The sequence below is a fragment of the Eutrigla gurnardus genome (assembly GCF_963514095.1).
Source record: "Eutrigla gurnardus genome assembly, chromosome: 8".
NCBI classification, from domain to species: Eukaryota; Metazoa; Chordata; class Actinopteri; order Perciformes; family Triglidae; genus Eutrigla; species Eutrigla gurnardus.
In genome coordinates, this window is record NC_139922.1 from 19,960,558 (window position 1) to 19,980,366 (window position 19,809).

Consider the following 19,809-nt stretch of genomic DNA (forward strand, 5'->3'; position numbering starts at 1 on the left):
GTATCCATTTTATGAATTGTCCGATGAATAAAGAGCATTATTTCCTTCAGATTGCCTGCGTTCTATGGTGCTTTGACCGGACCTGACCGGGTTAATTAAAGGTGGTGGCAGCAATATTCGCGGGTAACCGTGGGTAGAGTAACTGCGTCACTAGGCGCTAAACTTTATTACAATAATATAATTAAGTGTATTTTTCAGCAGGAGGGATCTCGATGCATTTTAACTCACCATAGGACCATGCACATGTTCACTTAGTAGTAGCCTATAGGATGTGTGTATAGTATAGGCCCTATGTCCACAGATGAAATTCAAATTGCAAAAGAAACGGTTTAAATATACAAGGGGGCTGACCAAACATAGATATAAGATGACAATTTAACAAACGTTTTTGGCAGATGCGGGACATTACATCCCAACTGCCAGATAAACTCCATGTAGTGGCATTCATCATCTCCATATTCGCTATGTTTCCACTTAAATACTGCAAGAAATCAGTCTGAATCTTTTTACAAGTTGTGACCGGAAGTGGAGTTTTTTTTTATTTTATTGATTCCTACTTTTGATTCTCTATTTGTTTCTTTCTTTCTTTCTCTTATTTTTTTTTTAGCTAATAACATTATACTTTTAACCCGAGCTGACAGTTAACATTTGTTAGTCGTTTCTGTCTGTCTGTGCATTTTTGTGATAGTAACTGATTCGACGAGGGACCGTCGCGATGGTTTTATTTTGAAAAATACGCATGCGGAAGTAGTTTTCTGATATCGGTCTCTCATTGGCTCGCGGCGAAATTTCCAAAATGCAACGCGCTTAATGCAGTTGTGGGAGCAGAAGCTTACGGAAGGTGAAGGTGAAGGTGGTTGCTAAAAAAAAAAAAAAGAGAGAAGAAAAGGATAGAAGTAGCTCAAACATAACCGGAGCGGTTTCTTGACCAACATTTTTCCAGCGCTGAAGCGGTAGGTAACTGTAACTGGTAACTGTTAAATCGTGGCAGCTAAAATAACGTTAACCGCCGTGTTGATTATCAGTTATTCCAGTTGGAAATGCTAAACTAACGAACAGAAACGGAAGAAAGCAGAATAACTGAACGAGTTAGCAAGTGATGAAAAACATAACGTATTTAGCTTTTAGTGAGCCTGTTTGTAACTTCCCAGCAAACATTTTCTCGACCTGCGTCTAGATAAAGACGTCTAGCCTAATCGACGTCGCGTCACGTCGTGACTTTAATTCGACTGTTTTTCGACATCATAAAATAATATCATGGCAAATATGACCTTATTAAATATGCATTTTAGAGAGGTTTAACTGAATAAACTGCCAGAAAACGTTTGCTCGACCTGCGTCTAGATGAAGACGTCCAATCGACGTCGCGACACGACGTGACTTTAATTCGACTTCTTTTCGACATGATAACATTAGGGGGAATATGATCTCAAAGAAAACATATTTAACTGAAAAAACAGTGTCAAGAATGATTTCCTCTATCTACTGCTGTGTCGAGATGCAGATATCCAATCATGTCGGGACGTCTGATTAACGTCGGGCAGGCAGGTTGATTTGACGTCTACCTGAGGGGCTGAAATGACCAACGTCATTTAGACGTTGTTTCAACGACATATCAACGCACGAATGTTAAAAACTATTCGAAATAATGGAAATATGTTCGTGAATTTAAGAAAATAATGTAGTATCATATTGGCAATGTGGGCTAAAATGTTTGTGATTCTAGCATCCATCTAGGAACTATTTTTCCTCGCGTAGTTAGCGCACCTAGCGGTTTCCTACGCATGCGCAAGAAGAACTTTGCAGCGTCAGTTGACGAGGAGGAGACACAGACACCTGTGAAAGGTGAGTTACTAAAAGTACTGTAATTTAAAATGAAACCGTGTTTGGTAAGACATTATACGTTTATCAGTTGCATGTTAGAGTTTTGATTTTGTTGCTGCATCGTGTATTGTTACAGATAGCTGTTTTTTTTGTTGCTTTTATCCGTAACCGAGCGGCGGCTAGCAGCCGAGTTAGCTGCCGTGTGAAACTAGCCCTGAGTTAGCTCACAGGCTACGTGAGGTGCTCGATGCTAAACCGAGACGAACATCTGTGCAACTCTCGGTTTAGCATCGTTACAGAACCATAACACTTTAAGGGGCCGTCCAGACTAGAGTCCTTAAGACTCTCTTAAGGACTCTAGTCCAGACGGGCTTCCTCGGCATTGTTTCAAGAATATTTGCATCTAGACGGATCCACCGAAAACGCTGTAGTTCATATGCCAGGCCTATAGGTGTCGCTTGACATACACCTAAAACGTGACGGAGAGACGGAGCATGCGCAGAAGGTTTTCGCTCTATAATTTGTTCTTGCCATCTATAAAGTGCATTTAACATCTGAATAGGCGCTCTGTAAAAATGTTTATTTTTTTATTATGCCCTCTCTCCAGCTGCTGTGAAGAGATGGAGTCCAAAGGCCACAGATGCAGAAATAGAGAGTGTGATTCAGAACCACCTTAAACATGCCCCAGCAAGGAGTGGGGGCAAGGGGCAGACCCCCACAGGACTGTAATAAAAAGGAAGTCAATAAAACATTTTTTCCAATATACATGTTCGTTTTTTATTCAATTATTCAATACATAGATAACTCGTTACATATATCTGGTCCTGAATGCTGTCTTTTTTTTTTTTTTTTTTTTTTTTACCTGAGATTAGTCCATGTACTACTTGTATTTTACAGTATGGGTGAACATTACTCGAGTATTTTTTACTTTATCACAGGTGAGTTTATTTACTATGAAAGTTTTGACCAGGTTCACCATTCCTGTGATATTTTAAGTTTGCAAATGTGAAATTTGCTGGTGTTGTCTATTGGACTTTTTGACCTCTTTGCATTTTAAGGATTTTTTTGCTGAAATTGATAAGTTAATTTAAATAGTTGTAGATTAGAGCATTAAGAATTGCACATGTATACAGTACAAGAGCTGTGCTTGTCATAGAATGTATGGATGTGGTAATGCCAGTTATGTTGGCACTAGTTGAAACTAGATTTAGGTAAACATATTTTTAAATGCAATACATTACATGTGTATTTTGACAAAGGTTGATATGCCGTCGAAACTACGTTGAAATGACTTCGGTCATGAGACAGACGTTGATTAGACGTCAAATAGACGTCACGTAGAGACGTTGAAAAGTCGTCTATACGACGTAATAATGACATAGATTGAAGTAGCCTGCTCTGTGAGCCGTTGATATGTCGTCGAAACGACGTGAATTGATGCCGTCGAAATCCGACGTCAGAAAAACTTTCATTTCAGCACCTCTGGTAGACGTCGACTTGACCTGCCTGACCGACGTTGATTAGACGTCAAATAGACGTCAAAATGTTTGCTGGGTAATTGATATTTTGATGGATTGTTTCCGTTGGTATCGAGTTCAAAGGAGACACACCAAGGAGTAACGGTCTTTGTAAAACCGTTACTCCTAGTGTCCTATGCATTAACTGTACTTAATGAATGTCTTTTAAGGGCCTTCAGCTATAGGTCATCATGCAGACGGATATGCTGAGCCTCCAGGGCTTATATGATGAGATGAGGACGCAAATTGACCTTTTTAACGAGGACATTGAACCCAGTGAGTAGTGTATGACTCTTTACTGTCTATCATTTGGGATATATGCTGTACGTTGCTATACAGATGCCTGACACAGATCTATGTCTCTCCCTCCAGGCTTCATCCAGATGGTGAAAGACTTTGAAGACTGCGGTCGCAAATGGCTGAGTGCACAGCTACAACTGGCCTCTTGCAAAGAGGTGCTCACCAAAACGGAGACGGAGAGGTCAGCCTTGGAGGTCAAACTGAAACATGCCCGCAACCAAGTAGACGTGGAGATACGGCGCAGGATGAAGGCTGAGTCAGACTGTGAGAAATTGGTATGTTAGATCAAATGCAGACCCTTGTTTGCTGATGTGTTGATTTACCGATCTACTATTTCTGCACCTGGTTCAAGGAGTCTTTTTTTGTGCTCTGCTTGCATTTCTCTTATACAGGACCGTCAAATACAGTTGAACCGGTACCTCCTGACCAGTGAGGGATCATCCGACAACATCCAGCTGAGTGCAGAGCAGCGCTCAGCTCTTGCCTTCCTGAACACAAACTGCCAGGCAGCAGCCAGCCTGAATACCAGCCGAAGGTAATAAATCTTGTTACTTGTTGCCAAAGCCATGTTAAATATGGAGTACAGTGTCCCTGAAGATTTACCCTCATCTCCTAACGTCTGACACTTGAGGCTCAGATGCAACACAGAATTGTATTCCCCAAGCTAACTTGAAACTGAAGAACTCACCCATCTATTTCCATGTCACCCATCTATTTATCACATGAAAGCACCGTTACAGCACACTGTAAAACCACTCTGAACTTTCAAATCCTTTCCAATTTAGGTTTTTGAAGATGGAATGACAAATAAAACACTTTACGGGTGGAGGCATATGTAAATAAAATGTATGTGTGGGGAAATACTGCTGACTGGCTTGATACATTTTCCGTTGCTCCTTGTAGACTGATGACAATAGACGAGTCAGCATCCATCTTGTCAGATATTAGCGACGACAAAACGGATGACTCTCTTGTAAGTACTTCCTTTTTAGTATCACATATTATTTAACATCATATACAGTAAAAATGGTTCTGATAGACTTAATCTGTGACAGGATTGGGACTCCTCCACCGTGAGGACAGTGCGCCTCAAGAAAAGAGAGGAACAGGTATGACAAGTTCACCATTTGTGTTTGGAAGAATGGCTTTATGTTCACTGGAGCTACAGCTGTCATGTCCGTCTTGATTTCGGCGCTCCTTGAGAAATCATGTGGATGGTCCACCGGATGCCTCTAAATGGTCTCAATCAACAGGCAGAGCTTCAGGGAGGGTTAGCATGTTTGCTTTTTCATTAATGAAATGTGTTGTGTATTACACATGACCCCGATCACTCCAAAAAAAAATAAGCTGAACAAAAATGAAATGCTCTCTCAGCTTTTGCAATCAGAAGTCTGTAACCAGAACTGAAAACACACCGTTGAGCCCTGACATAGTTTGAATGAATGTGGTTAGTCTTGCTGTTAGTTTGCTTTTAAATCTGTGACAGGTCGTTTCTACGAGGTCGTTTCTACGATTGAGACTGTTCCTTATTGGACTCGCAGCAGGAGAAATACTGGTAAGATTTTTTTAATGATGCAGTATATAAACTTGGGCTGTTATCGGCCCCCTTCTTCATTTAATACTAAAGTAATCCAAACTAATATTGTCAGCCAGTTTAAATTAACATGTTAATTCTCATTCAGCTAATTTGATTATTCAAACACACATTCAAAGTTGATTTATGCCTCAGTGATTTTTTTTTCTTTCATTCTTTTAGGGACAATTATATTCTACTACAATCCATTTAAAACATACTTTTATTTTTAAATGAAGTCAAGATGGTACTTTTTTTTTAAAGCCATTTTATAATAACTGACAAATCTAGGCTCATCATCCAGCAAACCAATCTACTGCACAGGGCCCTGTTGTGATGCAGCCAAAACAGAATTATAATTGAATCAATGGAGACTGTGCTCGTCTGCCTGTTTGTAATATTTGCATTTTTATGGATGTCTTGAGTCTGAATATGCAGGAGCAGTTATTTGACAGTGTCTTCATTTTTGTCTCCTGTTCAGCTGCCCTGGAGTGGGGCTCAGAATCTGTCAATTCTGATGATGACCGTGACGGACAGGGAGAAGCAGCACCCGGTACTCCGCAGAGCCATGGAGGTGTCCGTCTTCATGAGTTTGATTCAGAAACTGTACGAATACCATTTTATATGACTAGATAAGCACATTCCAGTACTTGATGGATTTAAGGTCATTACATATTTTTGCTATTAAGGTCAATTCGTTTGATCAAACGTGGCAATGAAGTAATTATCTACTCTTATTGATTTTTCTTTCTGTACAGAAACTTATTTAAACAGTGTATTTACTTGTTTTTATTTGACACAACAAAATGGGGTTGCACGGTGGTGTAGTGGGTAGCACTCTCGCCTCACAGCAAGAGCGTCCTGGGTTTGATTCTCGAGTCGGCCCGGGTTCCTTCTGTGTGGAGTTTGCATGTTCTCCCCGTGTAAGCGTGGGTTCTCTCATCGTCTCTGAAATGTTATCACTGATAACATTTGTGCTGATAGTTTACCCCATTTCTCCATTGTGCCCAGGGTGTGCTTGCAGACTACGTCCCTGACACAACGCCCATGATTCCTCCTCTTGTAGTCCACTGCGTCAGTGAGATTGAGCTAAGGGGCCTGCATGAGGTGAGTGGTGTTTCTTTGTGCTAATAATATCGATAATGAATTAAATTCTAACAGTTGTAAAGCCTCACACAACTGTAGTCCTGTTTAATGTGCTGCCCTCAAGCTGCAACGGGGTACTGTAACAGTGATCTGACCATCTGTTCCCGGGGAGATTAAATTTGTAATTGCTTCAGTCCAGATCTCTTGATTGCTTTATGACTGTGATTATGGCCTCTTCTTTCTGTTTTTATGTTGTCTCATTTTCTCAAGATTGATCATTTCTGTGTGCAAAGTAGGGAGCTAGAGCCAGGAGACACTAAACTTAGCTTAGCACAGACACTGGAAGCTGGGGAAACCAACAAGCTTGACTCTTTCCAATATTGTCTCTGTATGATGCCAGCCTCTCTAAAGCTCGATGATGATCGTGCATCTTGTTTCTTTAGTTTGAATACAAATGAAACCATTGGCTTTGGAAAATGAATGGGTAAATATTGGCTAATTGTCTGTCTTCCTTTCAGGCTGGACTGTACCGTCTGTCCGGTGCTGATCGAACAGTGAAGGACCTGAAGGAAAAGTTTCTGCGCAGCAAAACGGTTCCCGTGCTCAGCGAGGTCGATGACATCAATGCTATCACTGGCCTCCTCAAGGACTTTCTGAGGAACCTCAAGGAGCCTCTTCTCACCTTCCGCCTCAACCATACTTTCATGGAGGCCGCCGGTATGTGACTGGTGTTAGAATTGGTGCTTTTCTTAGTCATTGTTTCTGATGTGTAGGACTCTCTAGGACACTAAATAAATAACGTATTACTTTTATTAACTTCGACTTTGTGTAACTTCTTTAATGGATGGCAGACATTTACACAACAACATATGTGCTTCCATTTTGTTTTTGCAATTTGTAGTGAGCAGTGATGGAAACCTCGGGCATGAATTTGCCCAGAACAAACAAATGAGATTGATCTTTCAGTTTGTGAGCCATTGTAGTATTTGTTTGTTACTGGAGTCGGACACAATTGCTTTCAAGTGGTTAATAAATCCACACAGCCTCCCATTCCTTGGTCTCTGCTGACAGTTATCTTTCGTCCCCCTCAGAGGTTTCAGATGACGACAACAGCATGGCTCTGATGTACCAAACCATCAGTGACCTGCCACAGCCCAACAGAGACACACTGGCTTTCTTAGTCCTTCACCTGAAGAGGTGAGATCTAAATCTAACCTAGCATTCACCCTGCTTTGATGCCTGGCATATTTCTTCTAGTCAGTGTTGGGACGTGTCAATATTCAATACTCTCTCTTACTGACCTTTTTATTTTTCATTAGCTCCTAAATTTAATTGGGTTGAATTGCTGTAAGCAAAGATGTGTGGGTATCCCGTCTGATTTTACACCGTGCAGTTATTCTGTTTATTTAACCCAGGGGTCTGCAATCTTTTTTCATATAATCATTCAGAGTTGCTGACAGTTTGGACACTAGGATGGACATCAGTAACTTGGCTCGAGTGTTTGGTCCAACTATTGTGGGTCATGCAGTCCCCAACCCTGACCCCATGACAATCCTGCAGGATACCAGACGACAACCCAAGGTAGGACTGAACGATTTATCAACATCAAAGTCTTTTTTGAAATATGGTTAGTCACAAGGCTGCATTTAACCACCATGGATCCCAGAGATACGTCTCACATGGTGAGTGGTAAAAGGAGTAAGTTAGCCTGCAGCTCATAACGGCTCACCATGGCTACTCCTCCCCTTTCCATTTAAAAAAAAAAGGAGAAAATGACTGCCTTGTTTGTTTGTTGACCGTTGTCAGCTTTAACCATGGTGACAAACATTGTGCAGACAATCAAAATGTTCACCCTTTACCTGCCGTTCTTAGTCCAAAATGAATCGCCACGTGATTCGTTCAGATCCACTGAGTTTTTGAAAATGAGGGCAGGTGGGGTTTCCCTCAGATGTGAAGTCAGCACATTTAATAATACAATCCACCCTCTGTTTTATGCCAGTAAAATACTTTTATTGTGAACTAACTGGTGTAACCAGTGAGGCGGATATTGATGTGATAACAGCAGAAATGTACGTGGAGGTCTCTATGTAGATCTAACACTCAAATGACTAACAACAAAGACTCTTAGTGTCATGTGATTAAACATTAAGGAAAACATAGTTATAAATATTACACTTTTTAAGGAAATAATTTGAACCCAGCTTAATAAAGTACTGCCCTACCACATCACGCAGAGACCACTAAAAAGCTAAATACTATATAATACTACAGAACATCATCACAGTACAATAGACCTTTTAGTAATTGTGCTGCGTCTTGCCCAGGGCATCTACCCACATAACCAACTCAGCGCTGTTGAAAGAGGATGAGGCAACACACTGAAATAGCCCTGATCGTTTGCATTCTTGCTGATCTCTTTCCGTTCAGGTTGTGGATCGTCTGTTGGCTTTGCCGGTGGATTACTGGGCCCAGTTTGTGATGGCAGAAAGCGAGACCCTGAACTTGGACCACCTGATCAACTGTGTGTCTTTTCTAGTCTTTTCTGCACCATTTGTGAGAGTCTGGGACCCATTGTTTATGATTTTATATTTTCTGGTAATGTCTGTGCTGTTGTAGTGAGCATTCTGGGACCTCTGACTACTCCAGAGCACCAGCTCAATAAAACCCCTTCTCCCAGCTCCTTGTCTCAGCGCTTGAAGTCCACTCTTGCCCAGGTAAACACGCCACCACACTCCCCATCTGCCCTGTTTTAACCCGCTTTTTAAAATCGATGGGCCTCATGCAAGAATTGCTCGTATGAACAGATTTGTTCTTAAGTGGTTTGGACAAGTGATTTAGGAGAACTGGCCGCGTTCACCAATTCTCTCATTATACAAATTTTGTCTTGGGAACATAATTTACGAGTGGTCCAGACCTGTCGGATTGTATATTTCATTCCTTTAAAGCAATTGAATTTGCAAGTCCTATATAAGTTACTCCTGTTTGACTTTGCAGTTTAAATGACAGGCTTATATTATTCACATAGCCTCACAATATCCCTTATTATTTAAAGGAGTCATCACCAGGAAATCGCAATTTCTCTTGTTAAAACATGCATATGTGTTTGACCTCAGTTGAAACTTGCCTGAAAGGCTGGAGTTTGAAAGTGGCACCGTTTTTTCGCTTCTGCTCTTTTTCCGAACAGGAATAGCACACAAGGGTGTGCATTCCTAAAGCACGAGATTTTGATTCTGCGCCTACGGTGACGTCACCGTGGAGGCTACTTGCATAAGCCCACCCCTCTTTCACCACCCAACCCCCCCCCGTCCGCTACCTGACGTCCTGCTGTAAACGTGTCTCTTCAACCGTCTCTGGCTCTTCACTCTCCGGTTCGGGTTCCGACTCTGGTTCGTACATAAATGCCTGAATTCCGTAAGGTTCGTCATTTAGTGTGTGCGCCATGACAGGGGGCTGTTTATGTTTTGGAGTCTGCATGCAGGCAAGCCCCCCCGGCTCTGTCCTTCCTGCGGCGAATCAACGCGCGCCTCATTACATATTATACAATGCACATCCGGACCAGTCAAAACCTCGCGCGTAATCTCGCGTGATAAAATCGCGGTACGAAAAAGGGTCAGAACAAGCTCAATGTTTGATTAAATTTTTTTTTTTTTTTTTCTAATAAGTTTTACGAATTGATCAAAAGCGATCCAAGGGGGGCTGGATACGTATAAAACCAGGTTATGACTCCTTTAAATAACACTACAACATCAATATGACCATCTGGGATAGATTGGGAAATGATTTAAATGATTTGACCTCCCCTCCCTCCCATTGCAGTCATCAGTCACCTTGCAGTGGTGAGACTTTTTTCATATCAAACCATTTGTTTTATTTCAGCGACAGTATGGCCCTCAGGTAACAAAGCATTAACAGCAATCTTTATTTCCCCCATCCCTTTCCCCCGAATTTAACAGAGCTTTAAAAAAAAGCCTCTCAAATTTGGAGAAAAGCTGACATTTGAACATCTTTCATGAAGTTAATCTTCTGTACAATATCTCATTATCCTTCATTGACTCGATTTATTGCCTTCGATTCCTAATTCCATTAAATGCCATTATTTGCACTCTTTTGTTGCAGATTCGGGAGCAAGAGCAAATCCACAGTCGGACTTTGTCGCCAAGAGAAATTCTTTGCATCCCCACTCCTTAAATAATCCACAGCAGCTATATTTAACTCTTTTATTGATACTGCAATAACAACCAATACTTATTTTCACATTTATGCATAACATGTACTAAGGTACCCCTTTGCTAATTGCTATAAACGCCTAAGTCTCTTAGTCTTCTTATAATCGTTTTAATGTTTCACATTGGTAAGAGTTGTTGTTTTTTTTTTATGTTTGTAAAAGGATACTTTTTTTTTTTTTTTACCAAAATAGTTTTCCCATCTATGCATACTTTTGTGTCTTAAGAGCTGATGCTTTTGCTAAATGTGTAGCAAAACATTTTCTTTACACCTCTTAACACAATGGGAATGTACCGTTTTAATACTTTGAGAAATGTGCAGCTTGGTGAAAATATGTAGTGTGTGTGTGTGTATATAGTTTTATTGTGAACTGCTTCTAATGTCAATTCTTTCTTTTGACAGTTTTCAACTCATGTGTAACTCAGAAGTTGAATAACTGATTATTAGGCATTTCAAAGTTGTAATTGAATGTGTGACTGCTAGTAACACTATCTTATCTATCTAAAGTTTTTTGATGTTGGAATTTCTTTTCCCTTTTTTAGCGTTTTGATTGTCTTCATCCTCCAGAGAATGTTGCTGTTTACAAGCTTGCATGTCCCCTTGCTCTTCGTACTGTAATGACAAACATTAGTTTTAAGAACGCTTAGTTTTAAAGTGGATCTAATCAGTTATCATCTAAAAAAACTTGACTGTGTAACTTGTGTAGCACTACCAGGAACGTTGTTCACTGGTTTGTCAGGCTGTAACCTCTATCAGGTCGTTTTGCTCCTAATGTTTACTGCTCTCTGTAATGTTTGTACATTGGGTGGATGCATATGGGCAATCCCATCCAAAGTTAACTACTTTGTATGATTAGCCAGTTAAGTTGCCGTGGCATTATTTGATTAACAATAAGCACAATTTAACAAGTTCACGCTCTAAACGTCATAACTTATAAAATACATTTCTGACCTTGACAATTGTCTGTTATTTTTTTTTTAAATGCTTTGTGCTGTGTCCTAGCTTTCTAAATCACAAGAGTATGTAAATGGAGATTGTATGATCCTGGTTACAAGGAGGAACTTTACTTTTGTGTTGATTTTGGCAGCACTTGTGGACAATGATGGTAGCGTTCCCATGAGCACCATTACTTTGTGTCATAAAGACCTGCAGCTGTCGGGCTCCATTTAAAAATTTTTTTTTTTTTTTTTATAGTAGCAGGTTCTGACCAGTCCAGCTGCCTGCATGTGGATCCAGCTTCGATGCTGCCGGATCTGGGTCTGAGCTGCAGGAGTTTCTGGGGAACCTGCATACCATAAATCATTGGGTCTGATTTAGCAGGGAATCAGACCCACTCAGTGTTTTAGCAGGCTCTACTTTGACCGCTCTACTAGGTCTATTTGTAATATATATATCCAAAAGAAATCAACTTTTTTTGATCTAGCATACACTTGCTTTAGATTCACCTCTCTTCCAAGAGGATTCTGTGGAGGATTGTGGAGTCCCAGGCATTTAACTTCTGTATGTTGGTTAACCTTGAGAATGATTTAGTTACTCATGTGTTGTGTGAATTGGTCTTTAACTCTTTAGGAAGGGTTAGGAGAAGATTTGCAAGGTTGGGTATTGCATGTGTTGCCCTACCACGTTAGAAAGTTTTAATAGCTGTTCTGAATTGTCCACACTTGGAGGGAGAAACCAATACGGGACAGCATTTAGTGTTGTACTTGTAAACATGAAAAGTGACCAGAAGAAGTTGTATAATAAAAAGGGTAAAAAAAAATTAAAAAAACTAGGAGAAAAGTTAAAACTGGGTCTGAATTGGATGAAGGTTATTGTTGAATTGTTACAAAAATGCTGGGCTCTGGTTCTGATGACGCAGGCAGCTTTGTCTCCTCTCTTGAGTGACCTTCTTCCAACACATCTCAACTTATTCTAACATGACAGAATCTTTACAGCCATCTTTTTCATTGCAGAGATGCTCAACCTGTACATTTTAGAGTTATGAATGTATTTTACAAAATAACACAAATGTGTGAAGCAATTACTGGGACCTCAGATGACTAAATGTCCATCAATTTAACATCAACATTTCAGCCATGGCCACAGAAGAGGAGTGTTCTTGATGTAGTCCTGGAAACCTGGGTCAGATCCCCACTTATTCATGGCCTGCTTCTCCAGGATGGGGATGCCGCTGACGTGACGTAGCAGGAACCAGACGAACAGAGGCGACACCACGCTCAGGTACTGAGGACCCTCCATCACTGATGATGCTGAGAGCCAGAGACCCGACCACTGCAGGATCTCTCCAAAATAGTTTGGATGTCTGCTGTAGGCCCACAAGCCACTCTGGATGAATCTCCCCTGGACGCATAAAAATGAATTTGACAGTTAATCTCAGTGAATGATGCATTACTGGTTGTGCGACGTGGGGGACTGTAAACTTACAGAGTTATTTGGGTCGCGCTTGAAAAGCCATTTCTGCTGGTCTGCAATAGCTTCGGTAGCAAAACCGAGGCCCCAAACAGTCCAGCCAATGTAGTCCCTCGTTCCCAGAGGCACATCTCGCTTCTCACTGTTCAGCATGAGGGTGGGCAGGAGGGTCATAAATACCCACATAGCTGAGAGAAACGGAAAAAAATGAATCATCTTTAACCAGCCTCGCCTCAATACCACCAAGAACTAAATATATTCATCCTACACTAACAGACATAGAATACCTGCATACTGAGAGCTGGAAACTAGACAGGGATTTATATGAGGCAACCCTCTCCACTTGGAGCAGAGTTGGTCAAGGACTACGGTTTTGAGAAGAAGGCATCTGCATCACTTCTCGAGTACCTTGAATAGTCCAATATATAAAGAAAGTCCCTGGGCTGTCTCTGACTTTGTTGAACCTGCGGTCGTGACCGTCCTTCAAGATCCGCATGAAGAGGAATGTCCCCAGCCTTCAGAGAGAGAACACGGTTAACGTCCATTCACATTAACCAAAGGCATTATTCATTAACCTGACTGGAAGGTTTCACATTCATTAGTTCCTCCTCTGACCTCGCCAAGGACCCTCTATAATTTACACAAAGCTGCAGGTTTTAATGACGGAGGGTTTAATCAGCATTCCTCCGTTGGAGTTTTATTCAGCCGTGCAGAGGAGGGGGCGTGTCACCGTGTGTTTAACAACGGGGGTCAACGCTGTCTCACTTACCTGAGTCCCCATGCTGTCACCAACCCAGTCTGCACCTTCTGGCGGACATGACTGGCTCCTCCCCAGAAACGACTCAGGTGGGCAAGCAGTATAAATGTGCCAGAGCCTGAAAAGAGAGGGAGAGCTGTAAACTCAGGGTGGTTGGGACATGGGCATGGTGGATGGCTCTACTTGTTGCACAGTAAGGCGTGTTCAATAAATCTTTTACTCGGGACACTGCAGACAATTGGTTCCAAAGTTCAAGGGTATATCCAGGAGCACGGTGCACGGTGGCGAGCCAGAAGAGGACGAGTCCCAGGGAAGCGTCAAGGTGATTCATTTGGGAAATTATAGAGAAATCAGTCACTGGTGTCGGCAGGTAAGATGTGCTGTTTTACGCGTAACAAATGATTTGGTAATGATCTCTATTCAAGCCTCAAATCTAATTGGGTAAAAGGTGAGGACACAAGGACACAGAGCTGCAATTTAACCATCATATTAATCATTAAGAAATCATTGTTTAATCTGCTAAAAAAAAAAATTGGTCTATAAAATGTCAGAATTGTGGGAGATGTTTTCACAATTTGCTAAATGACAGTGTGACACCTTACGTTGCTCGTTTTATCAGTTCAAAACCTCAAAATGTTCATTTTGACTACGTAAGAGAGGAAAAAAAGCTGATATCAAATAATACAACTGAAAAGCTAGTACAAGGTAGGCCTAATGTTATGGGGGTTTTTTTCTTTGCTTTAAATAGAAAAAGGGCTCCCCGTTTTGTTTAATAGGAGCGTCCCGTGATCTCTTTCTCCGCCCCTGAACATTAAGTTAAGCTGGTTGGATCTTAACCGGAAGGAGGGAGGAGCCTTCTGGCTGTTTCACAACAAAGCTGCTTTAGATAACTCGGCTTTTATAATGGTTACATGTCATGTGAAGAGCGGAATGCATTTTCGAAACTAAATTACAACTCACGCAGCTGAATTACGTTTGAATAACTCGCGTATTAAATATGATTCGCTTTTTCTGTCGAGTTCACAACAATTCAAGTCAGGAACTTAAAACAGAACATGTGCGCGAATCAACACTGACGAAGGGAAGTGTTCGCCAGTTTGTTTGTTTTCCCATTACCTGCCAAATCATAAAACTTCTCGGTCCTGAAGGCTGCAGCCAGAGCCCAGCCGGCCCACTGGATGCCCAGGTCGGCGGCGGCACATTTCACCACAGTGCTCCCCATGACAAAGTCCTGCAGGGCGGCGAGCAGCTCCACAATCTGGTCTGACTTTATCATGGGGCCACTCCTCCTACAACCACAGGGATATATCAACACTGGTTAAAGTTCGCCGCTGCCATTCTACTAATGGGAGTGGCTTGACCGCTGGGAACTCTGGGTATTGCAGTCGTCAGAGGATTAGTGTAGTTCCACAACCGGTGTGCAGGGAGCCGCCATGAGTCCGAACCTGGGGAAATAAAAACAAGCAATACAAATGGAATTGATGATTAAATGAATAAGCCCCCAAAAAATTCACCAAAAAAGTGTGTATGAATTAATGGATTAAATGCGACATAATTGATATTTCTGTTTTCATTTATTTGTCAAGTCATTTATTTTTATTTGGGTTTTGGCAGGTCCCATCCTCCATAACTGAGAGCCAGAGGTTTCAGTGTTCTAGTACTTTCTATTTGCCTCACTTTCACTTTTTTTTTTACTGTAGTAGATGTACTTATACCATACTGTAAAAATAATCACAGACATGGTGCATGTATAATCCAAATGTCTCTCTTCTCCTTTTCCCTTCATCATCAGACATAAATACAATCAAGACAAACTATGGCCGACAGCACAAGTCCAAAAGGCAACAGCGGTGACTTTGCGAAAAAAGTCCAAAGACAGCTGAGCAGAAGCAAAGAAAAGGTAAAGGTTCTGTTTCCCAAATAGCAATAAAACCATTCAGTAGTAGTTGCTTTGACGGATGTGCTTTATTCTGAAGGTACTACAAAGGCTGGGAAAGACAGTGGAGAGCAGAGATGATGACTTCGAACATTGTCTCCAACAGTTTAATGACCAGCAGGTAATCATTTGCTTAATGCTGCTGAGAAAATTGACAGTGGTTACAACAAGTTACTGTTTTTGTGTTTGTTTTGGGGGATAAAATATATATATTTTTAAATGTGAACAGTCGAAAAAGGACTTTCATTTAAAAAAAATAACATTTCCACTGCTGTCTCTACTGTTTATGCAAACACTGGGATGATTTATTGTCTATGCTCAGAGAATCACACATCATAAAATTCATACATCCAAACGACTGACACTCCTTTTGCCTATTTGCAGACTGATGGGAACCGGATACACAAGGACCTGAGGAACTACATTAATGCAGTTAGAGGTGAAAATGCTTCTTGCTTGTAGACGCTGTACATTTGTGTGCTCTGCAGGTCTCATATAGAAGGGTCTGCTTTTTACAGACATGCGAGAAGCTTCGCGACGCCTTTCCCAGTCTCTGTTTGATGCTTATGAAACTGACTGGGCTGGAGAGGAAGATCTAGGAGCCATTGTAGAGGTCAGTGTGATCACCAGAGATGTGCTAACGCTCTAATACTGCACATTTCTGTTTTACAAGGACTGAAGCAGCAGGATTCACACATTCCTAAACCCGACTCTCTCCCTCCTTTCATACATCATTAATGCAATATTTATGCTGCACCTTTTAATAAGGGGGAAGACCTCCTGTGGAATGACTTCGAGGTGAAGCTATTAGACCAGGCAGTACGCACCACAGAGTCCTATGTGAGCCAATTCCCAGATGTCAAGGTAAGGAAAAAAAGGAAGCAAGTATGCAAGCAAACAGACGTGAGTGCACGAGAAGGGCAAAAGGCCTGAGAGCAAACACACCATGTCTGTGCATTTCCATTCTACCATGCTATTTAATGTGCCAGAAAAGTGCTTGGTACATGTATTCATAAGCTGCAGTATTAAAAGTCAAAAAGAAAAATGTGATTTGGAATGCAGTGCCCATCTTTTTCAATCTAAAGGAGAAGGTTGCCAAGAGGGGAAGAAAACTGGTGGACTACGACTCTTCCCTTCACCACCTGGAGGCACTACAGAGTGCCAAGAAGAGGGATGATGTCAAGATAAACAAGGTTAGTAATAATGGCATGCATCTCTCTCTCTCTCTCTCTCTTTTTACGGTGTATTTCAACTTTCATTTGATAAAAAATATATTTGGAAATTAATTCAATTTTTTTGCTTTGCAGGCAAAAGAAGATATGATTGATGCCAAAAGTGTATATGAGAGCATCAACACTGAGTTAAAAGAAGAGCTGCCTGCTCTCTTTGAAAGGTCTGCTGTAATATTTACTTTACCACATGAGATGTAAGCGTGTACACATTGTTGACGGTATATTTTGATATCTTTCCTCCTTAGTCGCGTGGGATGCTTTGTGACAGTCTTCTCAGCTGTATCAAATCTACGAGATACCTTCTATAAGGAAATTAGCACGGTATGTTATTCTTGAGTCGTTTGGCACACAATGTTCATTCAATGTGACGTTATAAAATATATTCTTCAGTGACCAGTTCTGTCCTCTTTCAGCTCAACCTTGATCTACTCGGTGTGATAAAGGACCTGCAGGCTCAGCATCCGGACAAAGTGTTTGCTTTGAAGGGAATGCAACGGTGGGTTTTTTCTTTTTAGCTGTTGAATTTTGAATTCATTTTGAATTAGACTTCATACAATTGAATGCCAATATTTCATGTGTTTTGTGGCCAAACAGCACAGTGAGTTCAAAGTTGCTTGTTTGTTGTATTTTCCTCACTGATAATGCAACAGAAAAAAAGTGTTTTTTACATTTTTTTGGAGGGGGAACAATGCTTTTAATAAATTCATGTCTCTATTTGGGGATATAAGCCCAATATTCAAACCATCTCCTTGGTTTTCGCCTGCTATTACAAATGATTTCAGGTATGGCTCCCTGAAGAGACGATCTCTGATGTCCCCGAAGGCCTGGAAATCCAGCTTCACTGACTTCCACAAGAGCTACAGCCCGAGACCTGGCCAGAGGTTTAGCTTTAGGTCCCCGGACAAGTCTCGCCAAAACACTCTGTCCAGAGAGAGCAGCATCCTTGCAGTCTCCCCGCGATCACCCCTGTCGGAGAGCCCCTTCTCAGAGTCCAGGGACCTGGACACGGAGTCGAGCCATAGTGAGACCCCCAGTTCTCCTGCACGAGCAGACGCTGCAGCTGGAAGCGAGCTGAAGCCTGGAGAAGAAAGCAATCAGGGGGAAGAGGAGATGGGGGTGACAGAAGAGGAGCCCGAGCCTAAGCCTACTGCAGAGTCCGATAATAAGGGAGAATGTGGGAAAACTCCAGAGAGTGAGAGCAGCTCTGAACTGAACAACTCCCATGAATCAGAGAGCTTGGAGCTTCAGCTGTCTGCAGCAGACGTCGGCCCGCTGCACATCGAAGAGGCAGAAGACGGCCCGGTGGGCCTCGACACTCCTCAGCCAAATGGACTGGAGAACGGCGACGTTTCCGGGATAAACTCTGACACTAAGGAGCTGAGATTTCCTCACAAGGTTTGTCATTTGATTAGCTGAAGAATTGGTGACGCAGACCTCTATTCACTATTGTGTTTCTGCCATGACTCATACTGTACATCACTTTTCTTTAGGATGTTCCTGCGGAAAAACAAGCATCTCCGGACTCAAAAAGCACAGAGGTTTAAAGCGTTCAAACTTAAGGTCTGTATGTGTTACGTGCTCACATGCTCAGACTTATTGTTTCTTTCTGTCTGGTTTCTATATTTGACTGAGCTTTTCATGAATACAGAGAGGCACGGAGGAGATTGAAGTCAACAGCTGCACAAGAGAAAAAATGTGGAGACAGCCGCACCGAAGTGTCCAACTGTGGCGTCAGGAACGGTGGACGTGTGCATTGACTTGTCGGTGTTAGTTTTCTTATTTATCTTTTATTCAAATAATGTGTACATAGAGTACACAGTATGGGTAAAGTGTTTTTGTAACAACCATGTTTCATTTTAGGTATCCTTTCAAAAGTAAAGATACAATACCGCAGGACCGGATATTCCAATATATTCTGCACCAAACATTTGAAAATCAGAGTTATTTCATGTGTGTTATTTCAACGAATGCACCAATAGATTTGGAGGAAACTTCCTTGATCACTCCAGTATATTGAGGACGTCAGATTCCACGATAGTTATAATTGGATGTTAAATTTTTTTCACCCATAGAACTGGAATCTGTGATTTAGTTGAACATTGTGGAGGTTAATTATTACGTAATTCTGAGCAAATTTTGTATCACGTTGAACTAATTTTTATGACTAGGCATATTAAGATGTGTAGAAATGATTTTCTAATGTGTACACAATAAATCCTACTGTCTTGTTTAAATTTAATTTACAAGAAGGTGTCAATAGCCTTGGTTGCCTCTCTGCCAATGGGGCTTTAAAATGACAGGGACCAAAAAAACCACAAGATCTCACTCAGCACACATTTCTGAACCCAACACGATCCACGTTAATGAAGCAGCTGACGGATCTGGCTTCCTACCTTTGAATGACAGCTAATGTTTGCAGGTCGAGACAAATTTGAACACAAATCGTTTAGTATCTACCAAGTCATCTCGATGATGAATCCCTACTTGTGTAAGACAGAGTGGGTGGACTTGTTGTTTACAAAAACAGGAAGGAAGAAGAGCTGCTTTGTGTTAAGATAGATCCATGAGGAGCATCGCTGTCTGAAAACACCTTCAGCGTCTCCCATGGATTTGAGAAAATAACTTAAATGATGTCATCAGGGATTCAACAGCTTTGGGTAGCGGTTTAAAAAAACATGGTTGTTTACCATGCAGGAAGGATGTCGGGTGCGCCCCCGAAATCTGACCAGCACAGTGCTGGTTTGAACCGGTCTGGCATTGGAAAAAAAAAGACGAAACTGTTAACAATAGGGACTAATATACAAATATTTCACACGGCTTATTGTGGCTGAACCCAATTAGAAAAGCCACCACATGGCTGACACAGCCAAATGGAGCACGGCAAACTGAAGATGCCAACAAGTTGCTATAACTTGTATGCTCTTTGAACTAAACTCAGTCTTGTATTTTTG

At 41.5% G+C, this 19,809-nt stretch overlaps 2 protein-coding genes and 1 pseudogene across 3 annotated transcripts; 2 read left to right on the forward strand and 1 right to left on the reverse strand.

Annotated features, from left to right (window-relative positions):
• The first annotated feature begins 449 nt into the window (after positions 1-449).
• LOC311017782 (rac GTPase-activating protein 1-like) lies at positions 450-9,053 on the forward strand (annotated as a pseudogene). Its single transcript, XR_014599285.1, has 15 exons — positions 450-953; positions 3,512-3,617; positions 3,714-3,916; positions 4,034-4,176; positions 4,545-4,614; positions 4,697-4,750; positions 4,895-4,919; positions 5,128-5,196; positions 5,696-5,820; positions 6,226-6,321; positions 6,819-7,017; positions 7,392-7,497; positions 7,749-7,881; positions 8,728-8,859; positions 8,917-9,053. The product of XR_014599285.1 is annotated as a rac GTPase-activating protein 1-like (transcript).
• A 3,229-nt stretch (positions 9,054-12,282) lies between these two features.
• Positions 12,283-15,003, reverse strand: LOC311016773 (uncharacterized protein). The gene is made up of 5 exons (XM_084014698.1): positions 14,807-15,003; positions 13,703-13,808; positions 13,342-13,448; positions 12,949-13,121; positions 12,283-12,864 (listed from the first exon to the last, which is right to left on the reverse strand). Exons 1-5 carry the CDS (start codon positions 14,964-14,966, stop codon positions 12,586-12,588), a joined length of 825 nt encoding a protein of 274 aa, XP_083870824.1. The 5' UTR covers positions 14,967-15,003; the 3' UTR covers positions 12,283-12,585.
• bin2a (bridging integrator 2a) lies at positions 13,820-18,913 on the forward strand. The gene is made up of 13 exons (XM_084014693.1): positions 13,820-14,012; positions 15,483-15,590; positions 15,667-15,747; positions 16,011-16,065; positions 16,145-16,239; positions 16,395-16,490; positions 16,712-16,819; positions 16,934-17,019; positions 17,104-17,179; positions 17,272-17,354; positions 17,641-18,253; positions 18,349-18,418; positions 18,507-18,913. Exons 2-12 carry the CDS (start codon positions 15,507-15,509, stop codon positions 18,400-18,402), a joined length of 1,431 nt encoding a protein of 476 aa, XP_083870819.1. The 5' UTR covers positions 13,820-14,012; positions 15,483-15,506; the 3' UTR covers positions 18,403-18,418; positions 18,507-18,913.
• The last annotated feature ends 896 nt before the right edge of the window (positions 18,914-19,809 follow it).